This window comes from Brassica napus, unplaced genomic scaffold, assembly GCF_020379485.1.
Source record: "Brassica napus cultivar Da-Ae unplaced genomic scaffold, Da-Ae ScsIHWf_2870;HRSCAF=3654, whole genome shotgun sequence".
Classification (NCBI taxonomy): Eukaryota; Viridiplantae; Streptophyta; class Magnoliopsida; order Brassicales; family Brassicaceae; genus Brassica; species Brassica napus.
This window is the reverse complement of record NW_026016122.1, coordinates 51,933-66,156: the sequence shown is the minus strand read 5'-3', so window position 1 is coordinate 66,156 and position 14,224 is coordinate 51,933. Positions and strand designations below refer to the sequence as shown.

General features: G+C 29.5%; 1 protein-coding gene across 1 annotated transcript; it reads right to left on the bottom strand.

The window, feature by feature from the left end:
- Nucleotides 1-12,502: 12,502 nt before the first annotated feature.
- Nucleotides 12,503-14,224, bottom strand: LOC125602495 (E3 ubiquitin-protein ligase PUB23-like). Its single transcript, XM_048774110.1, has one exon. The coding sequence runs from the start codon at nucleotides 13,962-13,964 to the stop codon at nucleotides 12,744-12,746; it is 1,221 nt and encodes a 406-aa protein (XP_048630067.1). The 5' UTR covers nucleotides 13,965-14,224; the 3' UTR covers nucleotides 12,503-12,743.

Below are 14,224 nucleotides of genomic sequence, written 5' to 3'. Positions count from 1 at the left end.
TAATTTAAAAATCAAATAAATAAGCATAATATTATTATTTATCATATTATATTGATTATTATTATATTTTATTACAATAATATGTTTTTATATATTTATAATGTTATAATATGTTAATATTAGTAATTTATTAATAATCCGCTGCAATATTTTTTAATCGACCAGTCACAAATATTCCGCAAACGCAACAACTTTGAAACGTTGTGCCAGTCATACAAAACATTTAATAACACTTTAAACCGCAACCTCCCGTAACCGCAACGGCTGCGTTTGAACCAGTCGGGTCCTTAGTTTAGAACTTGAGATATATATATATACATCTATTTATAGTTCTAGCGTTAGTACGTAGTTGATAAATGCTTATGTACATCTATTTATAGTTCTCGTATTAGTAATTTAGAAGAAAAAAAAGATCAGTGGCATATCTTTGGGTGATGATTTTGATAGATTTTTTTTAATGTAGTGGTAGATTCATTGAATCATTTGATATATAGTTGAATGTTGATACTAAACTAGTTTTAAGTTTCCTTTTGTGTACAGTGTGATTGTGACGCACATTACAAAAAAACGTCAGCGATCTCCCTGCCTCTCTACCCCACCGCGACCGGATGCGGCGGTGGACGTGGGGAACAAAGATGCTGGGATTCGTTAGGGAGAGCCGAGCGTTTGCGTCAGCAACAGGCTAAGATAATGGATATATAGTTTGAACTCTACTCGTTTCTCCACTTTAACTCTTCGCTTGTTAGAAATCGATACTAAACTTCTAATAGAAATATATTTTAATATGAGAATCCGGAGCTCCTTTGCTCAATATTGAAAAGCTTGCTTAATCATCGTTAGTTAGATTTACTATATAGGGTTTGATCGTGTTGGTCTTGGTCCCAAGCTTAAGTTTAGAGAACCCCCCTGCATTGTCTGTACAACTTAGTTTGTTGATTGATTTCGTGGTTGTGTCGCACTCCTGGACAAGGAAAATATAAAAAGAGTAATAGTAAAACTCCACGAAACTAATTAGACTAGTTTGATGATAGTCTTAGGCGTATTGGGAGTGTGTATTTAAGAAACTAATTAATATGCATCAGTTCGTTTCAGATGAAAGTTCCTGACGAGACTGAATGGTGGAACAAGATTGAACAAATGAAAATAAGAGAACTTTTTTTTTTTGTCACTAAAATAAGAGGAGAACAAGAGATGTTAATTAAGCGTAAACCTCTACGTCTCTACCCGGTCAGATCAACAAACACTATCTGATATGGCTTATCAGATAAGACTTTTCTTATAAGTCTTTCTTCTCGACATTTTTTCATAAACAATGTGTTTTTGTCATGGTGAGAGTTTTTCATGAATTTTGTTTCCGTTCTTTTTGGAAATGAAGTCATACAATAGGGAAAGCAACTGTATTCATGATTAGGGGATATGTGGGTTCAGGACAATGTAAAAGCACTTCAAGCTTCCATAGTAACGCTAACTGCTTTCAAAATGAAACCGAGGTTCCTTAATCTCTGTGTCAGAAAATCATGTAAAGTTTTATGGCCCCAAGTTTTATTACGTTTTTTTTTTTGAAAAAGGAGTTTTTAACGTTTTCCTTCTCTGTATCTATCAGCTATTTTCTCCTCTCTCCATTAATAACCTTCCCGAGCTATATCTTTGAGCAGGGTTGATCTTGCACACTGATAGTTGTCTCCAGTGTTTATTTTTCGGGTTTTGGTAGTTTCAGGAAAGGTTATTGGCACCCTTCAGAGTTGAATGACCTCTGGTTATATTTGAGAAATGATCCGAGAAATAAAATCGTCTTGATAAAATGCAATAAATTTCATAGTCATGATATACATTTCAGTTGACCCAAACCGAAGATAAATTTTTTAGTATATTCACCTTGTCAATAAGAACCTATGTAGCTAACCAAATGTCAAGACGATAACCATGATCCCGCCGTTCCAATTTCTGCCACATATATGTCCCAACTATGTCTGTCATTGTCCAAAACTGCGAAGTTAAGTATTTTGACTATTTGTGGTTGTGGCCATGAATTTATATGGACAGACTGACAAAATGCTTTAAAGTTTTATCTGAAAATTATTGGTTGGTTTGGAAACTACGTACAAAAGGTTTTGGCAATTTTGTCAAAACCATACGTTGAATATTTGATAAAGTTATAAAAGGAGAATAATAGTGAGCGGGTCAAAACCTAAAACCATAGTCGTAGAATACGTGTCTCTGTTAGGTCCTTGAATATTTAACCGATTTTATAACATGTGATTCATTTAGTTTTAAGTTTAAGCCATACGTTTGAAATTTGCTACAGCGATCGCATAGAAACGTCTTCATTTGCGGCGTCAAAATTGTTTGGTAGTTCACGCCCGGTCCATGTATGCATATCTAATGGTTGCACAAACAGATATACAAGGGCGCGTGTATATATGAATACTGGAACACTGGAGCGTACATATAGGGAGTTATTGGGCAAATAATTCTAGAAGAATTGTTAAATTTCGAGATATTATTGTGTTATTGGTTTGTGAATTTTTAAAATTTGAGTAGAATCTATTGTTATTAGGGTGAAGATTTTGAAATTTCACTCAAAAATCAAAATCTTTTGTTGTTGGAAAAATTTGGTTTTCATTGATTTTAAAATTCTATTAAAATCTATTGTTATTTGGACGTAAATTTTCTTTGTTTATTTTAATCATAACTAGATTTTGACCCGCGCTTTCAAAGCGCGGTATAATATTTTGGTTAAATGTTTTTATTCAACAGTTACTAAGTTCTGGTCTGAATTTTTTTTTTTAGTTTTGACATACTTAACCGAGAGTAATTTATTTTAACTTTTCATAGTGATAGGCATTCAGGTTTAAGGTTCGTCTCAGTTAGGGTTATTCAGTTTTCAAGTTATTGGGGTTGGGGTGTTAGGACCCGTTTAGGAGAACCATGTATTTTTTGAATTAGATCAATTCAGGCGATCTGTAGTTCGAGTCGGGTTTTTATTTTTTATTAAAACCGAAGTAAGCCAAATTAAAATAGTTAGGCTTTAATTTGGATTTAAAGCAAAAAATACAAAAAACGCAAAAAAACCTTGAGTTAAACTGAAAACCAGGTAATTCATGTAATTTGGGAGGGGGGTGGATATTTTTTTGGTAAATTATATTCTATACAGATATAAATTAATATTATATTATGTTTAATATTTGGATACCCGTTTGATTTTCAGTATAGTTTTAGCTCTTTGGGTTTAGAAAAATGGGAACCATTCACATTTCTGTAAACCACGGTTACAAATGGGATGATTAAATAATAAATACTTTCTCAATATATAGTATAGATTTTCATATAATATGTATATATATATATATATATATATATATATCTGAAATAAAACATAATCGAATATATTAAAATAAGAATTTTTCGGAAACTTTAAACTAAAAGTCTATTGAATAATACAATATATTTTATATCTTAGTTTTTAGAATATTTTATAATTTTAAATCTAAATATAATCAATATTTTTAGGTATATAAAATGTATTTATTATATTTGGGTATAAACCGTTTAGATATGTGTGAACATTGATTAATTTTTGGTTTTGTTATTTTTTGTTTGGTTTCACTTTTTTTGGTTCTGTTTCAGTTCGTTTTTGGTTTTCAGTTTATACGCTGAAGCATAAATTTGTTGGTATAATCATTTTTTTTGTGAATTTCAAATAATTGATTTATACTCCCTGAGTTCTAAAATAATCGATGGTTTAGAGTTTGTTTCAAAAATATATTATTTATCTTTCCAGTGCATTTTTTACTAAATAATAATGGTAAATTGTAAACTTCAAAAAAAAAATTTATTTATTGAATTTTGATTGGTTAAAAATTGTGTAAAATAGTTAATCACAAAAATATGCATTTAATACTAAGATTTAATATGCTTTATTATGAAAATCTAAAAACATGTAACATTTTGAAACAGAATAAGTATTTATTACTGTTGTCATTTTTAAAACAGTGATTTCTTAGAATACATGACTGGTTTTTTCTTGGAACATTGATATCATAAAAAAATGTTAGGTATGATACTATTTATACATATAGCTTACGCATAGATTTCTGGAACTGCACAAAATACTAATAGGATTATAATAGTAGGAGATTATGGAAGTTCCTATATTTTGTGGATGGTAATATTTTCTAAGATACTAACAAAATTCGTGGAGTTTCAAACATGTCTCCATATTTACACCAGATATAAATATGGGATATATTTAATTTTGTTGGCTGATCAAAGCTTAAACCATATTTCTCATGGTTCGTATTTATCATGTTACTCATTTCATCTAGCAACAGATTCAAATAAGTTGGAAATCAATGTTGCCTCATCTATAAAATTTTGAAAAGTATGTTTATATATCATTGTAGTCCGTGGAAAGAAACATTGTTTTCTATAAAGTTAATAGGGAAGAAGGTTTATGAGAAACTATAATACAAATAATGTTAATCATGAGTAAATGTGAAAAAAATTTGAAGAGAAAAGTATAGCTCGATCGCTTGTAGGTAAACCATATTTACATTTTTTTCATTTTTTGTCAACATATCATTTATAAAGCTCAAAATCCAGGAAATGAGTACAAAGTTGCTAGTTAACAAAAAAAAGAGTACAAAGTTGCTATGTAAGATTAAAAGAAGAGAGTACAAAGTTGTTAAGTCTAGAGGCCAGAAATGCTTTTAAAACACGTGAGAACCACTAACCAAATCTGTTTTGGTCTACCAGCGGAAGTCCTCCCTGAAATCGAACCACTGGTGATGTCTTCGTCTCTTCCGTAAGCCGGGATCTTCCATAGCCTTGTACTCCCAGAGCAACATCTCTTTTGCTCATAATAAATGCTTTTGGACTGAAGAACTTGACTCGCCAGTGATCAAAACACAGGAAAATCTGATAGATCTAAAGAGAGACACATTGTCGGACCGCTCCCATCGGAGAATGCCAGCCTCTGATTCTCACCTGGGTCAAAAAACCAACTCCAAATCCATTAAATTTCTTCCAAGCAGAGATATTTTACTCATAAGCCGAGCAAAGACCGATACTCATATGAAAGAAATATATTTATAGCCATAGATGAAGTACATTGAACAAAAGCAAAGCCTAACAAAAGCAGATTAAAATACTAAATAGATTCAAGAAAGAGAAACTAAATATAATCCATCTAAATAGGGAAGTTCATATATTAAACATAGTTAAAATAGACGATAGGTAGTGAATATAGCTTATATTTTCGTCTGTAAAAAAAAAGACGCTAAAGTTCACATATTAAATATAGTTAAAATGGATGATAGTTAGTGAATATAGCTTACATTTTCATCTGTTAAGACCATCTCAAGAGAATAACTATTTTTGAGATTGTTTGACTTCCATGTATGAAACACTTTCACCCGAACTCTCCATGCATATTTGAAAGGTTTAACATCACTCAAGTTACTGATTTTGATAACAGAATTCATAAGTGTAGATCAGGGTATAGAGCGTTTGAAGGTTTAGAATGATTATATTTGTTGTGTTGATTCGATATTTATATATTTCTTATCGCTAGAAAATTAATAGGATAGTAAACATATTAAAATTGTTTATAATTAGAAATATTCTAGGGATATAGATTATTCGAGATATATTAAGTTACAATAATATACTATTTTTGGTTTTCGAGATCTATTAAGTTACAACAATAAAATATTATTGTTAATCAGTTACAAAAAAAAATATTATGGTTAATCTCATTATTTTATAGAAATATAAGAATTTTGTATATACAAATGTATTCAAAAGATGTTATTTTTTATACCCAACTGTTAAAAAAATCAACTTAATATTTTAAATAAAGTCATGAATTTGAAAAAAAAACAGACCATAGCTAGTTTATAGTTTCGTCTGTATCTGAATAAGCAATTGTTAGTGTTGAAGCTTGCAGAGAAAAGAATTCTGATAATATCATGAATTATAGCCAAAGTAAAAAAATCTAATCAAAACCAAGCAAACAAACTAAAACACAAAGTTCGTGTATAAAATATTGTAGCTCGAGGAACATGTTGTCGTAGGTTTTGTGTGACCAACATTTTCAATTCTCCTTTGATTCTTTGACCTTGTATTCCCCTGTTTGAGTCAAAGCTCTATATTATTATCTTTCTCTGCCTTCTGTAAACTTTTCTCTAAAGCATAGATATATACACAGTTGGTTTGCACGCACAAATTTACAAAAACCGGGTTAACCAAAGGTTATAAACATTCGATATATGTTAATTTATATAGCAAGGATAGGAAAGTTATATTTAAATTATAATTACAATGGTAAATTTACTAAAGTAGTGGAAAAAGATCACACGGAATTAGGAGGTGGTTATCTGAGATTTATGGAAAAAAAATAAAAAAGAAAACATTTAATTAAAATCATAGCTTAAAAATAATCTAGTGGCAATGTTTTGTAAATATTGTTGAAACAGGAGGGCACTTCAAAAAATGGCCTTCTGTTTTAATAGTATTGATACTCAAACTTTGAAAATATCAGTTATACTCATAAGATTTTTGAAATCAATGTAATAAAATATATTCACATACAAAAACACACAAAATTAAAGAATGAAATAATACAAATCATAATTTTAACATAATACGAATCACAAATCTTAAAAAAAAAATTAAAAATTAAAAATTGTAAAAATAGTTTTATTATAAAGAATTTTCGAATTTTAAAAATAATTTTTTAAAAACAAAAGTTCAAATTTAAAACATATATTCGAAATTATATTAAAAATATTTTTATTATTTATCTCTTATATACTAAAGCACAAGTCACTTATCCAATAAAAATCTGACACATAGAAATTATTTTACAATTTAAAAAGAAAACAATAATGCAAAAAAAAAATCAAATGCAAAAGAAATGTCGTTTATCAACTGATTTTTCTTTACAAAATGAAATCCCACTACATCCATGATCTCTCTTTAAACCCACTTACGTTGCTATATATTTAAATTCAACTCTACTTCGTTTAGAGATTGCAAGTTACCTTCTTCTTTTTTGCAATAGCTCCATTGATTCTCACTGAGATTTCAACTTCTAACCTTATCTATCTAGAACTTCTAATTATAGTATTCATAGTCTCAAATCTACAATTTTTAGATGAAGATCAAAATAGTTTCTAAACAGTGACCCAAAAATAGTCTTCATTTTTTTTTCAACTAAATGAGCAAAATAATATGCTATGGATGATAGGTTGGAGCATACTCAAAATTAGAGGATGAAGAATCAATTCAGGTTCGTGAAACTAAAAACACCCAAATTCTTCATTCTCAAATTAATTTATTTTTCATGATTTTTTACTCTTTTGGTCTATTTATAACTCTTTTTCTTTTTTTAAGATATTGATAAAAGCTACATACTATATAGTAAAAAAGGTAAAGGTAAAAGCAAACAAGATATGTAATAACATTTTTTAAATGGACAAAATCAATTTCGATTTGCTGAAGTATGTTTATTGTTCCATTTGTTGTAGTAGCAATAGTTAAGGAAAAAAGAATAACAGAGTCGCACACGTCCAAAGCCTCTAAGAAATTTAAGAATCACCACAAAAAAAAAAAAGAGAGGATAATTAAAAGACAACAAATGTGATCTAAGAAACTCCACTGGTAGAGAAAACCAGAAAAAAAAATATGTCTACTTTCTAGATCAAGACCTCATCTGATCAGGTTGGTTTTTCTTATAGTCAGATTGATTTTTCTTATTATTGATTTTGTGTGTTTATAATCTCATATAATCCATGCATATTGGACTATTGTAATATAAACAATATAATTTAAATTTTCTTTTTAAGTTTACCAATAAATATGACTATCAATATCATTTATTTCCACTGTAAATTACATAACCCTCCAAATAAACTTTCTATTGTAAATTATAAAACAAATGTATAGAGTTATAAAAACAAACGCCCGTGCATAGCACGGGATCAATACTAGTATATCTATAAAGTAAAGAGTAGAAATTAGACTTTTTGGTCATTTTGCTTCTTGGGAATTGTTTAAAAGAATTGTCCTAATTGAAATGATTCTCTTTCCCCTTTCTCATATCACCATTAGTTTCTTACTTTAAAATTTTACTAGGATAAGACCTGCGCCTTGCGCGGGATTAAGTTATTATTTTTATTATATTTTAGAGAATGAAACAATAGTTTGGCTTCATTTGGATTAGGGGTGTTCAATCCGAATATCGGGTTGGTTTCGGTTCGGTTCGGTGTTTTTCGGTATTTCAGTTAGTAAAATATAACTACTATTCTAAATCCATATTTACTTTGACTTTAGTCTTTCACATACTTTTGAAAGATTTCAACTGGACGACTAAATTGATCAGCCAATCTTGTTGCTTTAAATCATTAGTATTTATATATATATATATATATATATATTATTTAGTTTGAATATTTATTAAATAAAAATTCATATGCGTTATATTTTATGATCATTTGTAACTTATTATAACAAAAAAATAATCTATTGATCACAAATTTTTCAGAGTGGGAATATTCAAATTTCTAATAATATATAGACGTTTTGAAAAATTCAAAATATAACATATAAGAAAAAATATAAATATTTTTATTATATATTTAATGTGATTTTTTAATATCTTTCAATAATATAAAATTAAAAAAAAGAACTAAGATACAAAATTGTTATCAAATATTTATTATTCATAATAATTAATTTTCATATATACGTTAATCATATTAGGTAATTTCGTAGCTTCTAATTAAGGAAAGTGCAAAAAATATTTGGTAGATTATTTATCAATTCGATAGTTAGTTTAATAAAAAATATAATGTAAGTTAAGATGGACCAACCTATTTTTCTAAGAATAGTATATTTTATATAGTCATTTATTAAATGAGAATTTATAATCATACAGTTCTATGATCATTCATATCATTTTATAACTGAATATTTAAATCATCGATAACAAAATTTTCAATGTGAAATCTTTAATAAGTTTATAATTTATAAATGTTTTTGAAAATTCATTGAAAGTTTTAATATTAAAATATTTATGTAATCTTATGGTATATAGTATAATCTATATATATATATATGTTTTATTATTAAATGATATTTTTTACTCATATGGTTTTAAAATCATGTGTATCTTCTTATAATATTAAATAAAAGTTCATATTAATAAAATTTTATGATCATTTGTAACTTATTATGACAAAAAAAATAATCTATTGATCACAAAATTTTCAGAGTGGGAATCTTCAAATTTCTAATAATTTATAGACGTTTTGAAAAATTCAAAATATAACATATAAGAAAAAATATAAATGTTTTTATTATATATTTAATGTGATTTTTAAATATCTTTTAATAATATAAAATTAAAAAAAAGAACTAAGATACAAAAATTGTTATCAAATATTTATTATTCATAATAATTAATTTTCACATATACGTTAATCATATTAGGTAATTTCGTAGCTTTTATTTAAGGAAAGTGCAAAACAGTTTTTGGTACGTTATTTATCAATTCGATAGTTAGTTTAATAAAAAGTGTAATATAAGTTAAGATAGACCAACCTATTTTTCTAAGAATAGTATATTTTGTATAGTTATTTATTAAATAAGAATTTATAATCATACGGTTCTATGATCATTCATATCGTTTTATAACAAAATATTTAAATCATCGATAACAAAATTTTCAATCTGAAATCTTTAATAAGTTTATAATTTATAAATGTTCTTGAAAATTCATTTAAAGTTTTAATATTAAAATATTTATGTAATCTTATGGTATATAGTGTTTAATCTATATATATATATATTTATTTTATTATTAAATGATATTTTTTACTCATATGGTTTTAAAATCATGTGTATCTTCTTATAATAAAAATGTTAAACCATTGATCATTAATTTTTAACATAATAATTTTAATAGTTTTAGTCATTTATTGTCGTTTTTAAAAATTCAAAATATAACATATACGAAAAAATCTAAATTTTATTTTTATAGCTAATTTGATTGTTTAATTTATTTTAATAATATAAAATTAAACAAAAAATGATGGAGGAGATATAAATTGTTATCAAATCTTTATTATTAAAATCATTAATTGTCATATATATATTAGTCATTTATGGTAATTCCGTAGGTTTTATTTAAGGAAAGAAAATATCATATCATATCACTATATCATATAGTTTGACCAACATATGTATCTAACAACATATAAAAATCGAATGTGGACCTACTTATTTTTCAATTGAATGTAATTGACTACCTAATTGAGTGCCACCTATGCATTGGGGCCTCTTTTAATTAATACAAAATTGAGGTTACATCTTTTCAAATGTTCCTCAATTAATATATAGGGGATAACAATCAATATAATTCTATACACAAGCATGCACAAGCAAAGGAACCGGTCGGTTAGGGCATCCCAACTTTTACAAAAAAAAAAGGTTGTATATAGGGCATTATAAAAAAATTATTTGAAGAATGAAGGCATACATTTGTATTTTTGAGTAGAGCATTACAAGTTTTTCTAGAAGTTAGACCGGTCTCACAAGTAATGAAAATCTATATAAAAATATTTGATAAAATTTGTTAAATCTAGTTAACTTGTAAAATACTCTCAACTATTAGAATCATCAAATTATACAAAAAATCATATTTCAACCCTAATTAACTTGAAACACTGATGCGTGGATACAGATAAGAAAAAATAAAAAAGTATTATTAAATACTATGTGGATAATAATATTGTTCACGAGGGTGTACTTAATGTAGCAATTAATTTGGTTGTTGCAGTTACTACTCCAAGTCCCGTGGAAAGGGGTGGAGCGATGTACTCCATACGTATAAATTGAAAAGCAGGTATCGAGTGAATTATATATGGCGCATTTAAATCCAAAGACAAGAGGGTAATTAAGTTTCGAACCCACATATCTATCTTTGTACTTATTTATTACTGGGCCATCATTGCTTTTTAGAAACTCGTTATTTTTTTATATATCAATCGTGTAAGATTTGGCAATGAAATCGCAAGTGGACAACGATGAATTTACAAACCCTCACACAAACGAGACAGAAAGAGCTATTACAATCTTGAAGATCTTACATACCTCAAAATCTGATACAATTAAGGATAGAAACAAAAAAGTGTTTTTTACTCTCCGATCAGTGGCGTTTCTCATGTTAGCTCGAGAGACACCCCATTACGGTAAACTATCAAATTACGTCACATAAAATAACATTTAAATCAAAGTATACAAATACAACTGTTTTATTTATCAAGTCGAAGACTTTTAGGTTTGTTTATTTATTTATGAATAATGAATCTCTCTATCTACTGGTCAACTACAGCTACAGCCTAGTAGCCTACAAGGTATGGTCCAGTCTGGTCCCACTTTATGTACTTTAAAAAGCATCAAGATTTAGTAAAGCTGCTCGCAATATATGTCTACTACTATGTTTTTGTTAAAATGAAAAGTGATCACTATCTGTTTTTATGTGATATGGGTGGGTGTCATGGTTCAACACTAGCATGCTCCTGGTTATTTTCGGTGTCAACTTCTTTGTTCTATTTTTATTTGGGTGGCTTATTGTAGTATTCTGTATATATATATATTTCACATAATACATATTTGTCTTCACTCTTGACCTGCGTTTCTAATTTCCCTGGTCAATGATAATTTTACACATTTTTTTATAACCAAGAGTAGTTTAGTCATTAGATTCAATGCAAAAGCATATTCTTTTTTAAACCGATAGTATACTAGCATTATATTCGACGCAAAGGCATATTCTCTATGAATTTTTTTTTCCAAAGAAAGGCATTATTACTCTAATTGAAAAAATTAAGAAGGAAATGCAACCCGATGCCATCTGAAATTTCAACCACAATGTTAGTGCTTGAAATAATTTCTTCTTCTCCATATTACTACATCTCTATAGTCAATAATTTTTTCTTTTCCATATTACTATATCTCTAGAATCAATAATTTGTTGCCGTCACTCTTCAGTTTTTTGTTGAAGTCTATCATGTAGAGATATTCAAATTGGATCAGTGATCGATTTATAGGTTTCGTCTTAAACCTAATTGGTTACTTCCAATTACGCACTTAAAGGTAAGACATTTCTGCCTTTGTATTCTTGTACCGACACCGTGTGTGCACTGATTGCATATAACATACATGGATTTTTGCAGTTAAAACTCTTTTTTTTTTTTTTTTTGCAGTTAAAACTTAAAACGAGATAACATGCGTTGGATTAATTAATAAACTCAGTACTATAGCAATTTGATCTAAATTTATATATTATAAAACTGATCTATGCATCTTATTTATCATTAGCCATGAGAAATTATTGTAGTCGAAAACTTATAATAATGGAATAGGATATATTTTTAAAAACCATGCCACAAATAGAAGCGTTTTCAGAATAACGTGAGAATAGGCATGTAACATGCGATTTCATTCATATCTTCCCAACTTTTATTACTAATAAAATTTGATGAACAATCTCCGCTATTATCTACATCTTGAACATCGAAACTATAAAACAAAAACTAAAAATATTGGATTCACTATAGGAATAAACCACTAGTCTTTCCAACAAAATACGTACGAAGAATAACTTTCATATAAAGTGATTGCACTTGTTGAGAATCAGACTCGTGTATATGATTGTAGGTTGTCCTCTTGGTTTTTCATCACGAGGGGTATGCAAGAATCATATTTCTTGTGAGACAAGGCGAGTCTCTCCAAACTCTAGCGTGCAACTTAAGCAACTCCTTTGCCTTCTCTTTAGTCTTGCTTCCACAGCTAACCTGAAGCACAAGACACAACTTCGCTACAACCCCCAACTGTAACATCTCGTTTAGCAAAGCCGGCGTCGCACAGAACCTCCCAACCGAAAACAAAACCCTAACAGCTCTATCGCTTGCTGTCTGAGAAACCCTAAGTATCTTCTTGCACACCACTGCTATAGCTGCTCCGTGGTTCAAGAACTCTGCTCTTCCTTCCGCACACTGACACAATAGATCAAGAACCACCATGGCCATCTCTGGACCTCTCCTATCTGATGAGAAACTCTCGTCCATGAGAAGCTCTATTATCATAGAGATCACTCCAGCTTCCACGGCCTTGTGTCTGTTCCTTCCCCATGGACATACGTTCACCAATATATGCAACGCAGATTTTGTCGCCTTGTGAGAGATCCGGTCGTCCAAGATCTGCACGACCTCGGTGAAAATCGCTGGCTTCAAAGTCATGATCTGCATTGGATCCGCTACTTCAAGAATGTTTTTTAGAAGCAAAGTCGCATAGGCTCTTGACTCGTATATCCCTCGGTTCATGATCTTCGTCAACGAGTTTACAATATCGTTACCTTTCTTGTTGTTTAAAAGATTCTTGAGACATGTCTCTGAAGTGTCAAGATGGTAGAGTAAGCTGAGGGCTTCGTCGGTCAAACTCATCGAAGAGTCTTTATTGCTTACGATGGTGGCCAAGAACTCAGGTACTCCTGCCGCCTCCAAACAACGCTTGTTGCTAGCGTTCTCGGAAACGATATGACGAAGTCTTTTGAGACACTTGGCTAGGTTTTGATGAGAAGAGGCTGAATCTTTTAAGAGCTTTTCGATCTCAGATTTAGAGATAGGAGGTCTTGGGGTGGGGATCCTCTCTACGCCGTGGGATGCGTTTAAAGTGCACCAAGATTGGATCAGACGGCGAAGAGTGTGGTTCGGGGTGAGATCTGCGTCGGTTATGTCTTGTTTGGTGACCGGACACGAGTTCTTTTTTGCTGAAAAGAGCCATTTCTCGATGCTGTCTCTGTCGTAGGTTATTCCGGTAGAGACTATCACCGGATCTTTCATGATCTCTAGAGAGATGGGGCAAAGGAAGAACGGAGGAATCTCGATCTCTTCATCCATTGAGAGGTTACGAGTTTGACGAGAGCTCTAATGAGTTATATTGATCAAAGAAGGTAAGGAAACAAACACAAGAGTATACTATATGTATCTTGCTACGAGCTGTGGTATTTGGATTTAGGGAGGATGTGAATTGATTTGAAACTTTGAATAATAGGAAGAAGAGAGAGAGGAGCTTGGGGGCTTTAAATATAGAGGAAATGGCGGAAATTCACAGCTATTAAAAAGTCAATATACGGAAAATACAAATACTTTTTCATATA